The following is a 25430-nucleotide window of genomic DNA, read 5'->3' as shown; positions in this document are numbered from 1 at the left end:
TGGTTTGTGCGTTTGCTGCCGGATAAAAGGTTGTTTGGACCTTTGGAACATGTAAGGAAGCATCTACAAATTTGAAATTTGCTTGATTTCAGACTTGTTTCCACAAAATGTTTCATACACAGCAGGACTATTTAGTTGAGTTTCTGCAGGGCCATGACCCACAGTTTAGTTTCAATCCTAATGTTTAATCAGGATCTCATCTTTTTTCATGGCTTCCCAGACACATAATGTAATAGCCCTGATATACAGCATCCTTTCATAGCCTAATAGATTGTTTCAATTATGAAACATTGAACTGACTCTGACCTGAATAACGACAGTTGTCTTCTGTCGAGCTGCTTTACGTGTTTATTACTGCAAAGTTGCTTTGAAACAATCTGTATTATATAACATTTGCTGTATAAATAAAAGTGACTTTACTCTCTCCAAATGTGAGGAATAAAGGGGACACAAATTGTCAATATATTCTCTAAATGTAAATATCTAGGGAGAACACGAGTTGTTTTTGTAAACAATTTAAAGTTTACAAGTCAAAAACTTTAAATTGTTTACAAAAACATTTAATGCCATTACTTGTGCTCTGATTTAATACCTTTTTAAGACCCGCAGAAACCCTGATCCAATTCATTTTTTCTTTTGTTTCCAGGTTAGTTGTGTTTATAAAAAGAAAAGAAAAAACACCAAGCATTTTCAAGATGTTAAAATGTAAATTTTTTAAAGCATAACAGAATCAAGCATTTTCCAAAGAATGTAGGAACCCTGGATTTAATACAACACGTGTGAAACAGCCCATATTGACTGAACCACTTAACAACTCTACAGCTGTAATATAATAGAAACATGGCATAGCATTCGTCCCTGTCCCGTATATTAGAGGTACAGTCAGTGGGCCGGGATGTAATGTGTCCGTGAAGCATGTTAGGAGGTCTGGTCCATCAAGCTGGAGAAGAAATTGAAGACTCAAGTTTTTATTTTCTTCCTATTGACACTCTGTCGCTTTTTGGTTACTCCAAACTTTCTCTTGTTGAACGTGGCCTTTTTCCTCCTGAGAGTTTGGACATCTCTCCCACAGATCCAGTCATTCCGTTGAACTTCCCACTTCAGCTGCTTAACATCTGATGGAAGAGACACGGGAAAATCAGGAAAAATGTCATTGCATAAAAGCAGCAAGTCTGTAGTTTCTTCTTTCAATAGATGTCACTCACAGAAACAGTTTATGCAGGAATGATATTAAGCATTTTAATTCTCTATTATTGTATCAAAACAAAACAAAAATATCTATTATCAGCACTCACCGGCTTTGTCCGTATTGGCCATTGCATTCATACCAGTGTTTTCAAACTTCAAGCCTGCGTTTTCTTCCAGCAAACACCCAAACTGTTAAGAAAGACATTTCCGGTTCATTCAGCTGCATTAGAAATGTGCTTAACATCTCCTCTCTTTTGAGCTAGGTGCACATCTAACTCACTAATAATTAACTGTAAACTGGTTATTAAAGATTACGGTTAAGCCCTTCCATATATTGGTCTGTGTCATAGGTACACTTACACATAAAAAAAGATTGGAACATTCCTGCTGTTAACTAAGAAATAAAGCAGGTTTAAAAGGCAAGGGGTGGTCCCATCAAATATTGCATTTTCATTTAGTTTATAAAAAAAAAAAAAAAACATTGAACATGTCAAAAATACTTCTATGGATCTTGTTTTTAACCCCAAAACCATCTACCTCTTCAGCTGATGCAAACACTGCTTGGTCCTTTGTTCTTTTCCTTTTCTTTTCAGGTTGAGCGCCTTTGGGATGATGGAATCACACACACGAGAAAAAAAGTCGATTCAGTTGATTAGGAAAAAACATAAGGGTAAAAAAAAAAAAAAAACACTATTACATTATATACAGTAATGAGTTTGTGTAGAGTTGAACATTTACTGCTTTGAAATACTGGAAAGACCGTAGCTGTAAAGACCAGTTACCCTTCCCAATGGATACAATAAAGAAGGATTTCACCAGGTTGTGTGATATTCACCAAAAAAGCGATTCTTTAATCGGAGCCAGTCATCCAGCTGATACAATTACCTTTTTTCTTTCTTAGATTTTCTATGGAAATCGTTTCCATTTCTTCTCATTTTGCATTATCTTTGAAATTACAAAATCATACTTATAAGCTCGATAATGAAAATTGCTGTATTGACGCACCTGCTTCATCATCATCATCATCATCATTAGCAGCAGCATCTTCTGTTTCCATGAACTCTCCACCTTCATCCTCCAACTCATCTTCAAGATCCTCCATACTGCCCAGAGAGACTTCCTCATCATCAAGGTCATCGAGGTCAGAGTCAGACGCAGAGTCTTCTGGATCTTCACCTTTCTTCGACTTGGGCGTCACATTGCTGCAACAAAGATCGTTTGGCCACATTAACTGCTATTAACATTACTGGATAAACATTTTAAGATCGTTTAAAACGATTTGTGCAAAAGAATATATTCACTAACACAACAAAACATCACCACAGCTTTGGAACACACAAATAATTGTGCAATGTATTTGCAACCTTCCATGGAAAGGCTATCCCCCAACAGTGGTTCTCAACTTTTTTTAGGATATATATATATATATATATATATATATATAGACAAAGCAAACAATAATATATATATATATATAAATAAATAAACAAATTTATTTTTCTCAAAATAAAATGTTTTTTTTTTTAAATAACGATAGAATTCAATAGACCGTAGATCCTGAATCGGGACAACTGGGGGGCACTAATGCCTTCTCCTGTCCTGAATTCAAATTCAACTTCCCTGTTTCTATGCTTTTCTCCATGTGGTAATGTTAAGCTCACACTGTTCTGTTCTTGCGCTAGATTTAGGCGTGCTGCATTTTGATTGGATTTGATTGCACACTGAAGGGGAGTGGCGGAGAATTCCTGCTTTGTGCCATTCAGAAATCATGCATGCTCGCTATATAAATAAAGGTGATCTTATTATGATTTCGATTAACCGCACAACCCTACACATCAGCACCAAAATACCGGAAAACTCAATTCAACTCGTGGTCAATTATTAAAAATGGATAACTTCTGATTATCCATTTGATGATGTTTTCTTCTTTGGATAAGAAGAGTGAACAGCACTGAACATACCTTGCAAAGTCCAAGTCATCGTCCTTGAACTCAGTGAAAAAGCTGTCTCCTTCAAAAGCATCTGAGAAGGCAAAATTTGGGGCAGGTTACTCACAACAGGAAGATCAAAAGTATAAAGCTGAATGGTTTTGATTTCAGGGCCTACCAAGAACCCGATCAAATTCGTCATCGTCAACGTCCTCCACACTCTCATTGTCTTCCTTTCGGTTTGGCCGTTTCCACCGTTTCTCTGCATCGCGCTTCTTAAAGTACCTGAATGACACAAAACAGCAGAGTTACATTGTTCATTACATTGTTCCACTCTTAAGTAACAGTCTTTTGTATTTGCTTGAAGCTTCTACTAACCTGTAGAAGAACACCTCATCCACAGGTATCTGACTCTCCTCTTTGGCCAAATATTCATCACAGTTAACTGCACAAAAACGAATAAAAAAAAAAAGTGTTGTTGTTCTGACCTACCATAAAACGTAACCTTCATACATATATATATATATAAATAAATGTACACAAGTTTTAGATCTAAAATTACAGAGCAAATTGTAATCATTTAATTTGTCTACAAATAAGGTCCAAAAGTTGAATGCATTATAGAAACGTTAAAAGTTCCGTTCATCAAAAAATTGGCTTCATTACTTCAACCTTCATTAGAAATTGTTCAGTGCAGGGCTCTAGACTGCAGCCAAATGGTCGCAATTTGCAATCTTTTTTCTAGCCAGTGCAACTAAATTTTGTTAGAGGTCACACTGGTGTCACCACCACATTGCCCAACTGCTAAGAGTTGCCATTTCTGTTGCATATGAGAAACATCAAATGGCAAACGAAACAAAAGCAGAACGAAACCGCGCTTCTCGTTAAAGAGAAGAAAGCGTCAGCTCAGAACAGGTAATCGTGGGCCGGTCTCGGTCACGCGACAGTTACTACACAACGCTGGGACATTCAGTGAGAAAGCATTTGAATTGGCCACAGTATTAATAACATCACTGTGAGATATAGTGAGGAGCATTTAAATTCAGCACAGAATTCTCTGTTATTAACCATATCAGATCAAACAACGCTGACTTAAAGACCAGGAGGAGCATTGTGCCATGAACTAACAATAGGCGTTTCAATCCACAAATCACCAACATTCACCATGGGTTTAATGTAGCAACGCTGGCTGTAACTATGGTATTGTGGAAGAAATAGTCAAATGTTTATACATTATTCATTTCAGGGTTCGTAAACCTTTTAAGAGTGAAATTCAAGCACTTTTCAAAGACTTTCAAGTGCTTAACACTTCTTCCAGCACTTCAAAGCTATAAATATTATCCAGTTTAAATGTTATTTTTAATGTGAGAACCAAAAATAGTATTTGTTTATCCATCAAAGATTGCCACCATTTGTAAAATCAAAAGTTTTAAGAGGTAGGAACACCAACACGTGGCAAACAAATGCTTTTATTTAAAAGTAAAACAAATATGAAATTACCATTATAACCAGTAGATGGCGGCATAGGAGCACGGATCGACTTTTTTTGTGCCATTTCCACTCCCTAATAGTTTATTTTCACACATTTGGCTTTACATTTATATTCAGATGTTATGAAATCCCTATTATAAAATACCAAATCATCAAGAAATCAATTTTTGTCAAAGTTTGACACTTTTGGTTCTGAAAGTATGAAGTAGGAAGTCACGAAGTGTCATGAAAAACAAAAACCTTAATTGTGAAGAATTACACAAAGTAAAGAGCGCTCTGTTTATAATCACTGAAGCTGCCTGTCAGTTCAGTATGACACTATAAGAGAACAATGGTACATTTAATAAGAGTAGAATATTCATTTTTTTCCCCTATAAAAATTTGGTTTTTAAAAGTTAATTTTATCTGCATCTTAACTCAAGCTCAGTGCTTTACTGTCAAAAGTGCATTTACAAGAAAAAAAAACATGTGATATTATTAGTAACGACATTTATAAATGCAAAACAATAGTAATTTGATGATTAAATTGCAGGACTCACCAGGTAATGACTTGACATTGCTGAGCGTCCTCCTGTACTTGGGCTGCATCAGCGTAGCATCTGTGTTTTCTAGAATACAAAGAAAAGATTTAGCAAAATGAATAAAGTCACCAGTTCAAGAGCTTAAATTGTAATTTTGTTGAGTTTGCTTACGTTTTCCCTTCATTTGCTTTGGATTCCTATACACAAAGCGATCTAAGAATCGGATAAGTGTGAAGTCCTGCAGCGGATCCCCCGTGTACAGAATGAACTCTCCCTGGGGGTCAAATGAAGGTCCCACTTTATATTAAATGTCTTTAACTTATATGTACTAACATTTAAATCAATCATTTGATACAATGCACTTCTTGTGTACATACATGTTTTAAAATTGAACCTATATTATTATTATTATTATAACTACCTGCATGCAAATTAAAGCTCCAATTAATTTCTGTAATTACACACTGTTGACCTTTCCCTACAACCCGTATCCCACTTCAATTACATTACAACATGAACACAATAAGTACATTGCACTTATTTTTTATTTAAGTACATAGAAGTTAAAGACACCACTACTGACCACCATGAGTAGTGGTGTCTTTAACTTCTATGTACTTAAATAAAAAATAAGTGCAATGTACTTATTGTGTTCATGTTGTAATGTAATTGAGGTGGGATACGGGTTTAGGACGGGTTGTCATTAGTGGTTGTCAATTTTCATTTATTTATTTGGTCACTCTATGTCAAGACAAGCTCTGAAGAAAAATCCTGTTGTTTAAAAACATTGAAGGTCAGAAGTTTTCAGTTAGACAGACAGACAGACAGTTGCTTGTCAACTATATTTTTTCTACATTCCTACAGTAATTAACTAGAATGCTGCTTCTGATACCCTGAAAGAATATATTTTATATCCACACAGGTTGGAGTTTTGCATAATTTTGCATCTCTTAGAATTACCTTAATAAAATGTAAAAATGACCTTGAAGATCTATTATTAAAACGTTTCTATTTCGTAGTGCTGAGAATATCACATGGATTATATATATATATAAAAAAAAAAATCAAATTCCTTTAAGAAACCACTGAACATATGTCAGAATAGCTTAAATACACGTTAAGTACAGCACTTAATCAGTGTGTAGTGGCATCCATAACACAAACTCACCAGGAAAAACATTATTTCCCTTTTACAATAATGAAATGCATAAACTGAAAACAGATTTTTCTCTCAAATTGAAATTATTGCAGTGTTGATGCACAGATTATATAGGGATTATGCAGTGAACATTATAGGGATGCACCGATATGCAAATTCTGAGCTCAATATTTCATTGTTTGTTGTGGTCAATATAGATAATTAATAGCTATAAAATAACTCTACCAGAAACTACAACTGGTTTGAATGAGAAATCATGGCAAAACTTGTACTGTATTATATAAGCATTTATAAAATGGATCGTTCCATTCCTTGACGCTGATTGGTCAATAGCTGTGTTTTATTTATGATAAAGCATGGCTATGACCGATTCACCGGTCTGTATCACTGTGCGTAACTCTGCTCAACACCCTTAGCTACATAATCAATATACTCTCAAAACATGTATTATGTATTTAAGCAAAAGTAACAGTTTATTATTTATTTAATGAAGTATGAGTGACCTCTGTCTGCGTCATTCACCTTTAATTTTAAGGCCATTACCCGTCAAAGAAAGTCTTCTCATAGCGGGAGATACTTTGATGTGTGTGTCCGTGTTTAAGCCTGCAGTTTCCAAAGTGGAATATTCCAGAGGGAAATCTATTTAAAACTTCCATAGTTCAAGCCTTGCTTATCAGAATTGAAATCAGTTTGCATTATTGAATCATTATTTCCCTGTTTATCACTGTAAAGCTGCTTTGAAACAATCTGTATTGTATAAAGGCTATATAAATAAAGGTGACTTGATTTGACTTATGCGCAAGGTCTAGAAACATGTTTTTAAAAGTTGAACTTATTTCGTCTTGAGCGCAGAAAACGTCGCTCTAGCATGTTTTCTAGCGTTTACATTGAAAAAACAATAGAAATGTAGCACAGTGGAATGGAAAACCGAGTTCTGTATGTAGATCTTTTCTGTCGCACTGCAAAAAAAAAAACTGGCCAAACAATAAGATTCATACTTTTGGTCATGTGCCCGGAGCCACTGCTGTCATAAAACTGACTAGGTGGCACTCACACACTATTTTGCCAAGCAACAGTGAACAGCAGAGAAAGGATCTGGAACAGGCTCTCGTGTCTCCGTACACTGTTTGTTGGCATCTATCGGCGTGTCTACATTAGACATGAGCGATGCGACGACAGAACCCATTATAATCAGTGATGCTGTCTACACTGCTGTCTACACTGGATGCGTTGTTTCAAGGTGGAGTAAGTGACAGTCTACACTTGGATGAAAGATTACAAAAGACAAACTTTTTTTTTCATGCACTGGTAAATTATTCACAATAACACCAGGAGTGTGTACCAAGAGAGTGAATAGAGAGCATTTTGAAGGTTGACTTTAAACAAGTTGTTACAAGTTGAAAGTTGTTACCTGCAATAGAGTCTTCGCAAAAAGAGCCACGGAGGGATGGAAATGAAGGGAGAGCTGAAAAAGAGAGCATGACGTCAGAGCACAAATCACAGTAATAATGAGAAGAATAGAAAAACAGTGTTAGTCTTGGTACCTTCTGCAGTTCCCAGAGGGCCGTGTGATCGGCCCCGCAGTACAAAGGGTTTCTGTTCATGGGGTCATATATCTCCTTTTTTACACCACCTGAGGACATGAGGGGTTTGAAATAAAGAAAAAGGCTCATAAGAGAACAGTGGCATGTGGAGACAAATTGACAAAATTCATTTTTAATGGAAGACACTGCATGAGGGTAAATATGATACTCGCATTTGCTGATTTTACTCGTTTTATTCTCAATAGTGACATTCTAATGTCAAAAACTCGAAACGTGGCTTAAAGGTGCAGTATGTAATATTGACAGCTAGCGGTTGAAATGGGTTATCCCCCGTATCCTCCTCTTCAGACTCGATGCTCACACAGGTTGCCAGATTGAGGACACGCAACAGGAGTGAGCGCAATTGACAATGGAAGCAATAAGCTGACGAGTTGATTTATTGTTGTTTTAATACATAGAGCTTTTTAGATCGATCCCAAGGTTTTTTAGGTCAGGTAGAATCTGCGATCTCTTACCCAGTTGTAATTTTCTGGCTTCCATGGCTGCAATAAGCTGTGATTTACGCCAACTGGCAACACAGGGTGTCGAAATACTATTGGGTAAATTGGCAGTGGGCGGAGTCACACAGACCAAAACGAAGACAAACATTCCGACAGGGAAACGCAAATTGAGGTCCCCATGAGGAAACAAGATTATAAATCATACAGAAAGAGTTTTTTCTTTTTGTAGAAAATGTAAAAATGCAGAAAGTTTTCTGTGATGGATAGGTTTAGTGTAAATGGATATAATATAGAGTTTGTACAGTATAAAAACCATTATGTCTATGGAGAGTCCCCACAAAGATAGCCAACCAGATGTGTGTGTGTGTGTGTGCGTGTGAGAAGATATCTAGAGGAGATTCCCGGTCGCTAAAACGTTGGTGACATTCAACCTTATGTAAACGAACACGCATGCAAACACAATGGTCAATATTAGTCAAATGTCATATCCATATACTGTACAAGTCGATAAAGTATTTATTGTGACAGGCCAACCCTCTACAATGCGAAACAAGTTTCACGCTAGGTGACTAAAAGTCTTTGATTAGCCAATGGCTAGTAAATTGTAACATTTCACTCGCCTGTGATTAAGTTAAAAAATAAAAGATCTAAATGCAGGGCTCGACAATAAGGACCGTCTGATGGCAGAACTGTCACTTTCTGTACCTAATCTGTATCGAAATATCTGAAAAGCACTGTTTATTTAATTTGTATCTTTGTTCTATTGCGTTTATTTGTGCTATTGCTTGTGGTTTAATTATTTGTTCTTAATTTATTACACACTGTTTACTTGTCTTTAATAATGTTATTTCATATTACATTTACATAGAATTTTCATTTGCATTGTACTTGTATTACATGTAAAAAGTCCGGCGAGTAAAATAAAACAAATGTTCTTAGCCAATGGCGACTCGAGCTTCAGTGTGTCCGTCAAGAGTTACAGGCCTATGGATGAGGCTCACCTTCCAAATTTTGATGATGTACCCATGATGCAGTGGGCTTCATCTGGCATTGTTTTGCGCTTTGTTTTTGTACGTCCCTGTCGGGATCCACGGGTCCCTCCTCATCATCGCTATCCTCTTCGAGATCCTGATACACCTCTTCCTCGTCATCCTGCAGAAAGACCTTTTTATTACAGACAACTCTGTGATGGGTTCATGTTTATGCTATACCTCAAGCAGTGATGAAATAGAACAATTCCAAGAGCGATTCACCGACACCAAGGCTATAATGTTATTGTTCTTCAAGGCACACATGTATTTAAGCTGACCGTCATACTTTCTCCAGTGGTACAGCGGGTAATACACCAGAGGTGGGATCTCCTCATATAATAAGAAACTCTCTGAGCAAACACTACACTGTAGATGGTGAGGGTGTGTGTGTAGACTTACCCCCTCGTCCAGTAGCAGTAACTTGAGGCCTGGCTTGTCCTTCATCACCTCTGACACAAGGAATAGCGCACCACATATAAAGGCAGGGGTCTCCCCACAGCTGACTTGAAGTAACCTTTTCACAAAAGCCTTCACCCGTCTGATCACTATATCAGCTTTTACAGACTTATACAAGAGGTTGAGAAACATACTCTTTTTTGAGCATGACAATAATCCTGGGTCCAGCAACTTCCTGTGGAGAGCAAACAAATGGAGACATGAACCATAATGCTCTATGTGCCAATTTACCAATGACAAGTGGTATATATACACAGTATAACAGGGTTTCTGCAGTGTTTCTAAAATCAAATTTAAGGCTTTATAACTTTTGAATACCTGGCCAAAAATAATACCATGTGTCCATAGCAAACTCCTACAACATCAACAAATAATGAATCTCATATTCTTTCACTTAAACAGGCTGCAGCTCACATTCAACAGCAAAAGAGGGTAACTGCAAGTTTAAAATACTCAAGACATGTTTATTCAATATATTAATTTGTATAGAAGCACTGTGCACTAATACATAAATGAATATATCACCAAATTGGAGGTTCAGCGGATATTGGATTTTGCTTATACAATAAAAGTGTGTTTAAAGAAAGGCAATAAAAAGATTGGTGCCGAGCCAATACTAGTAAAATACATATTTTGCATACTGTAATGATCAATGCTACGGTGTTGGTTTTTCACTCAAAAATGCTAACAGTTTATGCAGACTAAATGATTGGAAAAGTGTTTCTCAAATCTTGTTCACTTTTAGTTAGATAGTCTGCATTGACAATATGTGCAGTTCCTTCTCTTTTTTTAAATATGATATGTCACTTATGTAAAGAAGCAATTTTTCTTCCAAAAAAGCTCAGATTAATTCAGACTTGGACTAACAAACTGTTTATATAGACTAATTTTATGGAACGTTTTTGGAGCTTACCAGTTACAATTCACCATCCTTTTAACCCCATTTGTCAAAGATGGAAAAGCCGCATGGGGTTAGGGATTAAAAGATTAAATTACATATAAATTAGATGATGTTTGTTAATCGGACAAATATTCCTCTTCCATCGCTTCTGCAAAGCAGTTTCATCTTGTATTTATTTTGAAATATTGTTAGCCAAATTTGTATATTTAAATGTTTTGTTCTGCATTACTTTGCAACACAATGTAGATATGTCAGAAGTTCAGAATTAAGTCCTGCCACTTCAATACTACAATAAGAATCATTATATATCAGTGTTGTCTTTCTGCAGTACCAACTCCATTTGGAGACTTTACATTCCCCTGTAAGAGTGTTTCCCTTACAAATCTTACAAAGGGATCTTTTATGCTGTTTGAAATGCAGTACATGTTATATACACACACAACTGACTGATCGACAGGTGGCTGCGTATGTGCACACGCTCGCTCTCTAAAGAGCACTCATTGCATGAAGCTGTGTGAGCAGTGATCAATAGCCTAGTGCACTCAATAACGTCCACTGTTGATTGGGACACCACTACAAATGGCCATCCCCTCAAATAATGCCCTATTTAAGGGTATAGGGGGCAATTTCGGATTCAGCCAAGGTTTAAATTCAGTGCACCTACTGACTCGTTCAACATTTTAGTCATTCATCAGAAAAACAAAGAGCATTGGCTCACCTGTAGAGTGCTACATAATAGCGATCTGAAATGGACTGCTGGGAGTTCATGACCTGAAAGAGCAGCATGAGGGCTTGCACAGCCGTGTTAAATCTGACGATGTGGACCACTTTAAAAAGCGTGTCCAGCTGCTTGCACACATTCTCATCCCCACTCTTCGCGTACGGATACGCTCGGTTCACTCCGGTTAGCAGAGCGCTGAGCATTTTAGACTCTATATCCTTCTTCTTGACACACGCATTGAAGAACGTGAAGTAGATGGTGATGAGTCTGGCAGCGAGGTCCGCTTCCTCGTGACTCAGGATGACCTGGTTCAGGAAGCACGCGGCGTAGTACTGAGCCTTCGAGCTGATGTTGGACCTGAACATGAGGCGCTCGACCTCACAGCACACCACCGTCTTCATGTTGGGGTGTTTGTGAATCACGGTTTCCAGCAGGTGCGAGGCTTTGCAGGCGATTTTGTATTCAGGATCACCCAGTTTGTTGACGACCTGCACCAGAAGCGCTTTCTCCTGCTCCGGCTGGTTGCACAGCAGCTCGTAGGCAGTGGCAAGCGATCGCATTTTGGCGGTCTGGACCGTATCGTGAGCCATTGCGTCCAGTGCGACGACAAACTCTGCTACCTGAAACTTTAGCTGGTGCTCAAAGTACCAGAGGATGAGCCTGCGGTCCCGGGCGTCCCTGTTCCCACTGGCTTTTTCCTCCAACTGATCAAAAGGATGCTGGGAGAAAGTCCAAAGTTTGCGGTTATTCGGTAGAAGGTCGCTGAGAAGCAGCTCTTTGAGAGTATCCAAAGCCATAAGGCCTTGTCTGCGACTCCCTTTCTTTTTCACCTGGGACACAAGGCTCTCGATGTGCTGGAGACCGTGAACCGGAGCATCCTGAATTAACACGGTCATCGCCGCCATCCTGTCGGTCAGAGTCCCCGTGGACACCACGCTCTTCATCCAGGTGGAGTTGGCACCTTTCTGGAAGTTCTTCTTGGTTTTGTAGAGGACAGTTTCATTCTCGTAGAGTTTCTGAGCCAAAGCCTTGTACTGAGCAACCAGAGACTCATTCTGAGGTGCAGACGTGCTCTCGGAGGCGTACTCCATGTCAAACCACTTACCCCCGGGTTTGAGAAGAAGAGTCTGCCGTGGGTAAAACTCAAACACGTTTGCGCTCTTTTGTTTTTGCTTTTTTTGCTTTTTTTCAAGTTGTGTAGATTTTACAGGGGGTTGTTTGAGCTCCTCTGTCGAGGGTTTAATGGCATTTTTCACAACGGGCTTCGAATCCTCTTTCAATTTGGAGCTTTTTGCCTTTTTCCCCTCTTTTTTGCTTGGCTCTGAGGATTTTTCATCCTGTCCATCTGGAATGATTTGTTGCCCTGCATAAGCACGAATTCCCAGCTTTGTAATGAATTCTTCCAGCTCTCCCTTCTCCAGATCATCAATTGCGTTTTTCTTTCCACCATTGAGGAGCTCGTTCGAGTCGCTGACGTTGGCCAGCATGACATAATCGGCCTGTGATGACACAACAACATGATTTATCAGACAAACATCACACCATATTCTTGATTACTTGTGGGAAATTAGGGGTCGAGAGAAAAAAAATACAGTAGTCAACATTTGAAGTGGATCAAAACAGTTGTCCTAAGACAAGAACGTGTCCATCCATCCATCTTCTTCCGCTTATCCGGGGCCGGGTCGCGGGGGCAGCAGTCTGAGCAGAGATGCCCAGACTTCCCTCTCCCTGGACACTTCCTCCAGCTCTTCCGGGGGGACACCGAGGCGTTCCCAGGCCAGCCGGGAGACATAGTCTCTCCAGCGTGTCCTAGGTCTTCCCCGGGGTCTCCTCCCAGTGGGACTTGCCCGGAACACCTCCCCGGGAAGGCGACCAGGAGGCATCCGGAACAGATGCCCGAGCCACCTCAGCTGACCCCTCTCGATGTGGAGGAGCAGCGGCTCTACTCTGAGCTCCTCCCGAGTGACCGAGCTTCTCACCCTATCTCTAAGGGATCGCCCAGCCACCCTGCGGAGAAAGCTCATTTCGGCCGCCTGTATCCGGGATCTTGTCCTTTCGGTCATGACCCAAAGCTCATGACCATAGGTGAGAGTAGGAACGTAGATTGACCGGTAAATCGAGAGCTTTGCCTTACGGCTCAGCTCCTTCTTCTTCACCACAACAGACCGGTACATCGACCGCATTACTGCAGAAGCTGCAACGATCCGTCTGTCAATCTCCCGTTCCATCCTTCCCTCACTCGTGAACAAAACCCCAAGATACTTAAACTCCTCCACTTGAGGAAGGATCTCTCCACCAACCTGAAGTGAGCAAGCCACCCTTTTCCGACTGAGGACCACCAAGAACGTGGACCACCAAGACCACCAAGAACGACAAGAACGTGTATTGTTCAAAATTCATGTAACTTTAATGAAAGGTTTTGATCCACTTCAAATGTTGACTACTGTATATGTAACTGAAAAACAGAATTTCAATGCAGTTGAAAAAGAAACGAGCGAGTAAATATCATAACTCCTGCTTTAATCAGTCTAGCCAGACAAATATACGTGTACATCTGTACATCTAGAAAATGCACATGTACATCTTAGTATGAATGAGGGTTCTACTTACATTTATATGCTTCTAGCTGCTGCTCTAAGAAGTAACATTAACAATTCTTTTAGGTTTAATTATGAATATTTATAGCAGACTGTTTTATAATTAATTTTTATAGTTTTATTGTTACATTTATTTCTACTTTTAAGGTTGTTATTAACAAACAACTGGTCAATTTGCTTGGTTTTAACTATTTTCTCATTTTGTTATCACTGAAAGCATGTTCAGCTGATTAAAGGCACTTTTTGCTTTCTACTCTCATGATATCTAGGTTGTTCAATCTCGTTCAAATTATTTCTGGCCTTCATAAAGATCAATTGTAATAAATAGTTACGCTCTATGTCTTAATTATTATCTTTCATCTTATAAAGAAAAAGAAAGATTGAGTTTACAAAAGAAAATGGTGAGAATCATTCAGAACAAAATAGCCTAGCTTACTTGCCATATTATACCCAAGACTAATTCAGTCCTGAATTATCAATGACATCCATGTCAGATTGCCTATTAGTTTGGCATTTATACAATTACTGGAACAGTTATTTTATTCTGACAAATTGCATGTCCAAGTCATTTTGGGTCGCTTTACAAAACAATTTATTGAGAAGAATAGTTCATAAGAAAGTTAGTTTTATCATTAGTATGCAACTTTTATCTGTTCTAAGACAAAAACAAATGACGTTACATAAGAAATATATAAAACATGTTCATGTGAAGACACACATATAAAAGACCTGAGTTCAGTTTATGTTCCAGTAATTGTATAAATGCCAAACTAATGGCATTTATACAAGATTGCCATACAAGATTGCCATTTATACAAGTTTACTTTTGTCATATCTGTCAGATAAAAAAAAAACTATATGGAATTTTGAAATATTAAATATAAAAAAGTGGCTGCAACGTCACATGCCTTCAGTTGAAGAAACTTCCACTTAGAATTTCAGGAATATAAAAAATACATTCGCAGTTTGTCCCTTCAGTGTAAACATGTTTTAATCTTTCATAGAGGAATGGCACGTGTGTTGGAGACAAGCTAAAACCTCACCTTTGTCCCGCCCAAACGCAACACATCCTCCAGTGAGAACTCTTCTTCATTATTGTCATCCTCGATGGGATCGCAGTCTTCATTCTCACACTCCTGATCGTTATTCGTGCCCATGCTGTTGTTGCCCTCCTGGTCGTGTTCCTCCATGGTGATCTCTGGCGCACGTTTCCGCGTGGACTCACAGCAACACGTGTGCGCTCACGATTCACAAGAAAAGTCCCTCAAAAATCAAAATAAAAGCCTCTACTGGACTGGTGCTGCTGCTTCGCTGGGTTTTACTGGCCGTTGCAGACGAGCTGGATACTGCCACCTACTGTACCTACTGTACTGGAGTGTGGAGAGAATCGAGTCTGAATGGCATAATTTCTGTTTCTAATATTATATATATATATAGTTCTTTGTGTCTGGTGTCTGGATTATTATTTAAGATGCTAAATATTGTAAATGCCTGATATCCCGAGGTTTGTATTTCTTTCCTAAATTCAATAGGACATAGCCTATGTTCTATAGTTTTTGCTTTGTGACAGTCATCATAAACCTGTAGGCTATTATACTTCATCAAGATGTGTAATGTAGCATTAGTCTTAAACATTGTGAAAGTGTAAAAATAATCTCTGCTGATGTTATGTGTGACTTTTACTTATATGTTCCTTTTCTATTAAGAATACCATGTCTGGTATTTTTGGCACTTGTTATTTATTACAAGCTTCTAGAAGGAATCAATATTTTATTATTAAAATATTATTGTGGTAACACAATACGGGTGCACTAATATGCATTAATTCATACTTAACTAATGCACAGATAATCATGAGTTAATGTAGCCTATGACTCATGAAGAACTAAACCATTAATTAATGATTACTGCATCAGAAACTAATAAAGAGTCTATGATTAATTAAGTAATACATGAATTGCTATTAATTAAACGTATCATCATGTATTAATTCCTTAATAACATATTTTATTAACTAATAGTGTAAATGAATGTGTTAATTACCACAATTAGTCAACGCTATGCACTTCAACTTCCAGTTGTCTGCTTTAATTAACTATTAGCTAATGATTTGCAAAGGTATCATTATGTTATGACTTTACTTGTTAAGGAACATGACTATTAACTAATTGTTAATTATTGTTATTAATATATGGACAGATAGTTGCCCCTGCCATCCAGTTTTAGGGCCCCCAATTTAGACATCAGTGTAAACCTGAATAAATTAAATGAGTCGTTCTGATCTATTCCACTGCATAGTGCCCTATTATTACTTCCTATTTTACAAATTGTATTACTATATTTGAGTAGCCAGTACTGTTTTCCCCCCATCTTTTCCCCCCTTCTTTTTAATTTTTAAAAAATATATTTTGTAACTTTTGACAGAAAAATTCAGCAGTTGCAGACAGAGGTTTTAATTTACAAGGGGTTTGCTTGCTTCAGGCCTTATTAACACCTGGAATAACTAAAAATTGATGTCCACAAAAAAAAAAAAAGTGTTCACTTGAGGTGCACTGTTGGACCTTACCATTTTTTTTTTACAGTAAAATACTGGCAACACTGTTGCCAGCAATTAACAGTTAATTGTACAGTTCTTTACTGTAATCTACAGTATGTTACTGTAAAAATGCACTAAAACTCGAGTTAACTAATTTCACTTGCAGAAACCGGCTGCCTTTGTCACGATCCACACACGGGAAACAGAGAGATCCAATTGCAAGTAAGAATTTATTGGGGAAATCCGTAATTGTACATCCAGTCCAGGCAGGGGTCATAAATCCATATACACGATCCAAAAACATAAAACAATAAACAAATGATCACAAAGCAGAAACAGACCTCAGATGTGGTGTGAAAAATAACAAGGACTCCGTCACAAACACTAAACAGGCAGGGTATTTATACACAGAACAAGACAATCATGATGGGGAACAGCTGAGTGCAATGAACAGTGATGAGCGCAGACAAGGATTGTGGGGAATGCATTTCCAAAAGTGAATGACACCGTGGGGAAGGAGGACCTCTAGTGGACACCAGGGAACATAAACCAGACACTGTGACATGACCCCCCCTCTACGGAGCGGCTACCAGACGCTCCAAGACAACTAACACACAACACAAGAGTTCAGGAGGGAGGTGGAATGGCGGAGGATCAGGGGGAGGGATGGTGGGCCAGGTCCATGCAGGGGAACAAAAACGGGAAATAACGACTTAGCCGGCGACCCGGGCGAAGCAGACGGTCCATCGGGCGGCCAGGGCGGTGAAGACCCCTCGGGCGGCCAGGGCGGTGAAGACCCCTTGGGCGGCCAGGGCGGAGACGACCCCTCGGGCGGCCAGGGCGGAGACGACCACGGCACAGGAACAGCAACCGGCTCAGGATTTGACCAACTGTCATTTAAATGTATTAACTGAAATGTATAATGCATTAATAACCTGAGCAAAGTATTACTGTGAACTTATTTCATTTGAAACGACAAAAAAACTTTTGTAAATAAAAGAGATTTCCACTGGAACAGCAACTACACAGTCACTGTCTGTTAAATAAAGCAACACACAACATATCATCAATGTTTGTAGATTTTCTCGTGGACTGAAGCACAGGCTCTACTCTTCAGCACAATGGTGACCCAAAAAACAAGATTTTACAGTAAACTACTGGCAACAGTGTTGCCAGTATAAACCTGTTTTATAACTTACAGTTTATTGCTGTTAAAATACATTTTGTGGGTGTGTCTTTTTATGTTAACCCTTTCAACCCCACAGGAAAATCCACACTACAAAGAGTAAAAAGTAAAATCAATGCGAAAATGCAAATATAACCCAGAATGCATTGTTTTCTACGGTATATTACTGTTTTAATGGAAAATGGTATGATACTGTCACTTTTTTTACTGCAAGGGTTAACAGTGTAGGGTCTTAAAATTCTAGCACACCACATGTAGCCACTTACTCGTATGGCTACTTGGCAAATGTAACTTTTTAGGTATTTACAGCACCACTGGTCACTATATGATAAAAGTGTGAAAATTAATTGTAATTAGAAGTTTATATTAGTTGAAGTTTGCTCTGTGTGGATGATTTCTTTCTGTTCCAGTGATGTTCTGTGACTCAACCTTGAAGGGAAAAGATATCGCTTATTGGGGTCAAAGCCTGTTCCCCAATGGCATCTGGTGAAGCAAGCAAAAAGGCTTCTGATTCGTTCAAGGCATATGTACCCCTCGGGTCCAAACATGTTCTCTCCAAGGTGGTAGGGCCCAGCGATCCATTTCGCCACTCTGCATACCTTGTTTATTCGTGTAGCCTGCATTTAGACAATAAATATGCACCCGCTTTGGAATTTATCCATTGGGTTATCATGAAATCAAACTAATCAAGAGTTCTAGACTTTGATGCCTTCTTATTTATTTTCATTTTTCTGTTCTCATGATTCCTGTATGAGATTTTTATAAACAACTATGCCCAGGGCCTTGAAGTTCTATCACACCACATGTAGCCACTTACATGTATGCGTACTTGGCAAATGTAACTTTTTAGGTATTTACAGCACCACTGGTCACTATATGATAAAAGTGTGAAAATTAATCGTAATTAGACGTTTCTATAAGTAGAAGTTTGTATTAGTTCAAGTTTGCTCTGTCTGAAAATAAATCATAAGTAGAAGTTTATTTTAATTCAAGTTTGCTCTATGTTGATGAATTGTTCTGTTCCAGTGATGTTCTGTGACTCAACCTTGAAGGGAAACGGTATCACCTCTTAGGGTCAAAGCCTGTTCCCCAATGGCATCTGGTGAAGGAAGCAAAAGCAAGCAAAAACAAGTTCGCTCCAAGGTGGTAGGGCCCAGCGATATATTTCGCCACTTTGCGTACCTTGATGTAAGTGCTATTTTTAGAAGTTTATATTAGTTCAAGTTTGCTCTGTGTGAAAATAAATCATAAGTAGAAGTTTCTATTAGTTGAAGTTTGCTCTGCGTGGATGAATTTTTCTGTTCCACTGATGTTCTGTGACTCAACCTTGAAGGGAAAGGATATCGGCTATTGGTGTCAAAGCCTGTTCCCCAATGGCATCTGCTGAAGCCTTAGCAAGCAAAAGCCTCCTGACCCGCTCAAGGCAATATGTACCCTTCGGCTCCCTGCAAGTTCTTTCCAAGGTGGTAGGGACCAGAGATCCATTTTATAGACAACTATGCCCAGGGTCTTGAAGTTCTATCACACCACATGTAGCCACTTACTCGTATGCCTACTTGGCAAATGTCTCTTTTTACGTTTTTACAGCACCACTGGTCACCATATGATATAAGTGTGAAAATTAATCGTAATTAGACGTTTATATTAGTTCAAGTTTGCTCTGTGTGGATGAATTGTTCTGTTCCTGTGATGCTCTGTGACTCAACCTTGAAGGAAAAGGATATCGCCTTTTGGTTTCAATGCCTTTTCCCCAATGGCATCTGCTGAAGCCTTAGCAAGCAAAAGCCTCCTGACACGCTCAAGGCATATGTACCCCTCGGGTCCCAGCAAGTTCTCTCCAAGATGGTAGGGTCCAGCAATCCATTTCGCCACTTTGCGTACCTTGATGAAAGTGTCACTATATGATGAAAGTGTGAAAATGAATCATAAGTAGAAGTTTCTATTAGTTCAAGTTTGCTCTGCGTGGATGAATTTTTTTGTTCCACTGATGTTCTGTGACTCAACCTTGAAGGGAAAGGATATCGCCTATTGGTGTCAAAGCCTGTTCCCCAATGGCATCTGCTGAAGCCATAGCAAGCTAAAGCCTCCTGACATGCTCAAGGCATACCCCTCGGCTCCCAGAAAGTTCTCTCCAAGGTGGTAGGGCCCAGCGATCCATTTTATAGAGAACTATACCTAGGTTCTTGAAGTATGCCTACTTGGCAAATGTAACTTTTTAGGTATTTACAGCACCAATGGTCACAATATGATAAAAGTGTGAAAATTAATCATGAGTAGAAGTTTATATTACTTCAAGTTTGCTCTGTGTGGATACATTTTTTCTGTTCCAGTGATGTTCTGTGACTCAACCTTGAAGGGAAAAGATATCGCCTATTGGGGTCAAAGCCTGTTTCCCAATGGCATCTGGTGAAGCAAGCAAAAGCCTCCTGACCCTTTCAAGGCATATGTACCTCTTGGGTCCCAGCAAGTTCTCTCCAAGGTGGTAGGGCCCAGCGATCCATTTCGCCACTCTTCATACCTTGTTTATTCGTGTAGCCTGCCTTTTAAACAATATATATACACACGCTTTGGAATTTATCCATTGGGTTATCATGCAATCAAACTAATCAAGAGTTCTAGACTTTGATGCCTTCTTCCTATTTTTTATTTATTTTTCTGTTCTCATGATTGCTGTATGAGATTTTTATAAACAACTATGCCCAGGGTATTGAACTTCTATCACACTAGTTCAAGTTTGCTCTTTGTGGATGATTTTCTTCTGTTCCAGTGATGTTCTGTGACTCAACCTTGAAGGGAAAAGATATTGCCTATTGGGGTCAAAGTCTGTTCCCTAACGGCATCTGCTGAAGCCTTAGCAAGCAAAAGGCTCCTGATCTAGTCATACATCTACACACAGTCTTATTTAGATTTACAGAAGTTTAGATGGTGATGTTTTATGGAATGTTTCATTTCATGTCACCATTATGGTGATCAGTGTTTTCTTTAGTTGGGCTCTTGACCCTTTACTTTTTAATATTATTTTTTTTTCTGGCCGCTCCAACTCTATGTTCTTAAAGCATATAGTGACCATTGGTGCTGAAAATACCTAAAAAGTTACATTTGCCAAGTAGGCATGTATGTAAGTGGCTAAATGTGGTGTGATAGAACTTCAAGACCCTAGGCATAGTTGTTTATAAAAATCTCATACTGTCACGATTTGGTCTTGTCTCTGTCACGTTTTGGTTTTGTTCCCTGGCTCCCAGCACTGCCGGATCCGCCCTGGCTGCATCGCTGATCGATTGCTCCTGTCTGCCTCGCTGCCTGCTGTGTGTTTGTTTGCTTCGAGGTTGTAAGCTCCGCCTGAGCCTCGTATTTCTTTCTGTTTTGAGCCATCATTTATCATTTACTATCATTTCTAGTTGTTTATACTACTAAATACAGCTTACCCAACATCTGAGATTAACCTTACATCTCTAGCTTCCGTTATTGTTAACACAGCACGCTAACTCCCTTACGTTAGCCTGTTAACGCGCACCCCGTGCGATTTATTTATTTATTTTCTCTTGCGCGCCCGCGCCTTTGAGTTCATAAGTCCAGGTAAGTAAGGATCAGTCAACAAAAACATATGTCATATGTTTAGTATAGCCTTCTCCGATGGCAATATAGGATTTATATGTGATAAATACAAGGAGACAGTCAGGCTGACGGAGAAGATTTCAGAACTAGAGACACGCATCCAAACTTTAATTGAGGATGGTAAGAATGCTAGATCTTTAGATAGTGTTTTGGATGCGCCTAGCATAGTGAACTCTTTACATGATACGGTTCCGGCTGAAGAAGAGCCCGTGCAGCAGGGCAGATGGGTGACTGTCAGAGATCGTTCTAGTCGCGGATCAAAGAACCACTCTTCCGTTCCGATTCCCATAACAAATCGATTTGCCCCACTCAGTGAAACACCCACTGAGAATACTGTTGATTGTGCCCTGGTAATTGGTGATTCGATCACACGGAACGTGAAAATAGAGACACCAGCCACCATAGTCACATGTTTGCCGGGAGCCAGAGCGTCTGACATCAAAGCAAATTTAAAAGTGCTGGCTAATGCTAATCGTAAATTCTCTAAGATCATTATTCATGTCGGCACTAATGATGTTCGACTCCGCCAGTCGGAGATCACCAAAATGAATATTAAAGAGATGTGTGAACTCGCAAGTATGATGTCAGGCACTGTAATTTGCTCTGGCCCTCTTCCTGTTCGCAGGAGTGATGAGATAGTTAGTAGATTGGCCTCACTGAATCGCTGGCTGTCTGAGTGGTGTCCGCAAAATAATGTAGAATTCATAGACAATTGGAAAAGTTTTTGGGGCAAGCCTGACCTGTTGAAAAGAGATGGTATTCATCCCTCCTGGGCTGGTGCTGCTCTTCTCTCTAGTAATTTGGCTCATAGTCTTAGAGCTAAAACATGACAATCTGGGGCTCAGGTCAGGAAGCAGACAGACTGGCTAAACCGACCGTCTGCTAGCGGCCTCACGTCACCAAGGTCAGATAAATCCCATCACATAGAGCCTCTTTCACCTAGATATCATCATATAGAGACTGTGTCTGTTCCCCGAAATTGGAAATCCAAAAAACGTCAGGTTAAAAATTTAATTGATGTTCAACAAATAAAAAACAGATATAATACAGATGAGCAAATGATAAAGCTTGGGTTGCTGAACATTCGATCCCTTACTCCAAAATCACTCATAGTTAATGATATGATTTCAGATTATAATCTAGATGTGCTGTGTTTGAAACCTGGCTAAAACCAAACGATTATATTACTTTAAATGAGTCAACCCCACAAGATTACAGTTATAAACATGAACCTCGTCTGAACGGCAAAGGGGGAGGTGTTGCTGTAATTTATAGTAATATTTTCAAAACCATTAAGAAATCTAGTTTTAAATATTCTTCTTTTGAAGTGTTGGTTCTTAATGTAAAAATATATAGTGTAAACGATAAATCACATTTGAGAATTCTGCTGGCTACTGTATACAGGGCACCAGGGCACCATAAAGATTTTATCAAAGAATTTGCTGACTTTCTATCAGAATTAGTATTGGCTGCAGATAAAGTACTAATTGTTGGTGATTTTAATATACATGTAGATAATGAAAAAGATGCATTGGGATTGGCATTTAAAGATATTGTAAACTCAATTGGAGTTAGACAACACGTGTCGGGACCTACTCATTGTCATAATCATACTCTAGATCTAATATTATCACATGGAATAGATATTGATGCCGTTGAAATTCTGCAGCAGAGCGATGACATCTCAGATCATCATCTAGTCTCATGTAAATTACATTTAGCCAAGGCTGCAAAGCCGACTCCGTGTTATAAATACGTTAGACCTATCACTTCTGCCACTAAAGATTGCTTTATCAATAATCTTCCTAATCAGTTTCATCATCTCAGCATCCCAGATAGCTTAGAAGAACTCGATATTGCAACAGAAACTTTTAACTCTCTCTTTTCCAGCACTTTAGACGCAGTTGCTCCATTGCGCTTAAAGAAGATTAAAGAAAATAGTCCAACACTGTGGTACAACGAGCACACCCAGGCCCTTAAGAGAGCAGCCAGAAAAATGGAGCGCAACTGGAAGAAAACTAAACTAGAGGTATTTCGGATTTCATGGAAAGAGAGCTCGATTGCTTACAGAGAGGCTTTAAAAGCTGCTAGATCTGCTTATTTTTCAACCCTATTAGAAGAAAATAAACATAATCCTAGGTATTTATTTGAAACAGTAGTTAAACTAACGAAAAAGAAAGCTTCAACCCCAGAAGTGTCCAAGCAACACAGCAGTGATGACTTTATGAACTTCTTTACTAATAAGATTGATAATATCAGGGACAAAATTATAACTATGCAACCGTCTACCACAGTATCGCATCAGGGAGTGCATTGTAGTGTCCCTGAGGAAAAATTTGATTCATTTGTTGCCATAGGAGAGGACGAATTTTCTAAACTCGTTAAATCATCTAAATCGACAACATGTATGTTAGACCCTATACCGACTAAGCTACTGAAAGAGATGCTTCCAGAGGTCATAGATCCTCTTCTTACTATCATTAATTCGTCTTTGTCTCTAGGATACGTACCAAAAACCTTTAAGCTGGCTATGATAAAACCGCTTGTTAAAAAACCGCAACTTGATCATACAAAATTAGTCAATTACAGGCCGATCTCAAATCTGCCTTTTCTATCAAAAATATTAGAAAAAGCAGTATCCTCACAACTGTGCTCCTTTCTAGAAAGAAATGATATCTGCGAGGATTTTCAGTCAGGATTCAGACCGTACCATAGTACCGAGACCGCTCTCATCAGAGTCACAAATGATTTGCTCTTATCATCCGATCGTGGTTGTATCTCTCTATTAGTGTTACTTGATCTTAGTGCTGCATTTGATACTATTGACCACAACATTCTTTTAAATAGACTCGAAAATGATGTTGCCATTAGTGGAGTTGCACTAGCATGGTTTAAATCATACTTATCTGACCGTTATCAGTTTGTAACAGTAAATGAAGATATGTCTTATCGATCACAAGTTCAGTATGGCGTGCCACAAGGCTCAGTACTAGGACCGTTGCTGTTCACTCTGTACATGCTACCATTAGGAGATATCATTAGGGAACATGGAATTAGTTTTCACTGTTATGCCGATGACACTCAGCTCTATATTTCTTCACGCCCCGACGAAACTTACCAATTCACAAAATTAACGGAATGCATAGCCGATATAAAAAATTGGATGACTAGTCATTTCCTACTACTAAATTCTGAAAAAACAGAGATTCTAATTATTGGACAAAAAACTTCCACACGTAATAACCTAGAATACTGTCTAACACTTGATGGCTGCTCTGTTAAGTCTTCGTCGTCGGTTAGGAACCTGGGTGTGCTCTTTGGTTCGTGCCGAGCCGCACTCAGTGACGGGGACCGCCATTTCATCTGCGTTTCCTGCCTGGGTAAGGATCATGCAGCTCTCGCGCTCGCTGACGGCGGCTGCCATCATTGCGAGCTATTGCCATGGTGACTCGCCTGGCATTTTTCTCTGAGTCTGCACTTCCGCCCACTATAGTGCCGGTCCATAAAAAGCGCCGTACTCAGCGGGTCCCCGAGCCTTTCTCCAGCCCGCGAAAGCTCGCCGGTTCGCCCGCGAGCTTCACCAGCTTCACTCGAGTCGCCCACCGACGGACAACGGCCGCCATCCGCCGCCACTTCCGCCATTACACTCGATGGCCGTACTGCAGATCTTCCAAGCCGACCTTCTCCGAAAACTGGATGAGGAAGGACCGGAAGCTATCAGTGTGCCGGATTTGAGGAGCCAACGGACCTGGCTCTTCGCGGCGCGAAATCCGCTGCACAGGCCATTGGGCAGAACATGGCTTCTCTCAGCGTTGCTGAAAGACACCTATAGCTGAAGTTATCTGAGATGCCGTACGCGGAGCGCTCCGCGTTCCTCGACGAGCCCATCACCCCAACTTGCCTCTTTGGATCATCCGTCAAAGTTTTCGTAGATAGATTGCCTGAGGTTCAGAAGACGTCACAGACTATGAAGCACTTCTTACCAAAGCGCTCCAGCTTCGCAGCAGATCCCCCAAAATAGCCGTCTGCTCGAAGCTCCCAGCCACAGCCTCCGCC

General features: G+C 39.4%; 1 protein-coding gene across 1 annotated transcript; it reads right to left on the bottom strand.

Moving 5' to 3' along the window:
• Positions 1-694: 694 nt before the first annotated feature.
• Positions 695-15269, bottom strand: cebpz (CCAAT enhancer binding protein zeta). The gene is made up of 15 exons (XM_056251770.1): positions 15081-15269; positions 11438-12939; positions 9762-9993; positions 9333-9483; positions 7832-7920; positions 7699-7752; positions 5300-5402; positions 5147-5215; positions 3495-3561; positions 3295-3401; positions 3150-3210; positions 2194-2390; positions 1726-1790; positions 1296-1377; positions 695-1115 (listed from the first exon to the last, which is right to left on the bottom strand). Exons 1-15 carry the CDS (start codon positions 15225-15227, stop codon positions 961-963), a joined length of 3081 nt encoding a protein of 1026 aa, XP_056107745.1. The 5' UTR covers positions 15228-15269; the 3' UTR covers positions 695-960.
• Between the last annotated feature and the right edge of the window lie 10161 nt (positions 15270-25430).

This window comes from Rhinichthys klamathensis, unplaced genomic scaffold (assembly GCF_029890125.1).
Source record: "Rhinichthys klamathensis goyatoka isolate OS25496 unplaced genomic scaffold, OSU_Roscu_1.1 h1tg000001l_1, whole genome shotgun sequence".
NCBI lineage: Eukaryota > Metazoa > Chordata > Actinopteri > Cypriniformes > Leuciscidae > Rhinichthys > Rhinichthys klamathensis.
Note: the sequence above shows the minus strand (reverse complement) of the source record. Positions and strands in the feature narration are given on the sequence as shown.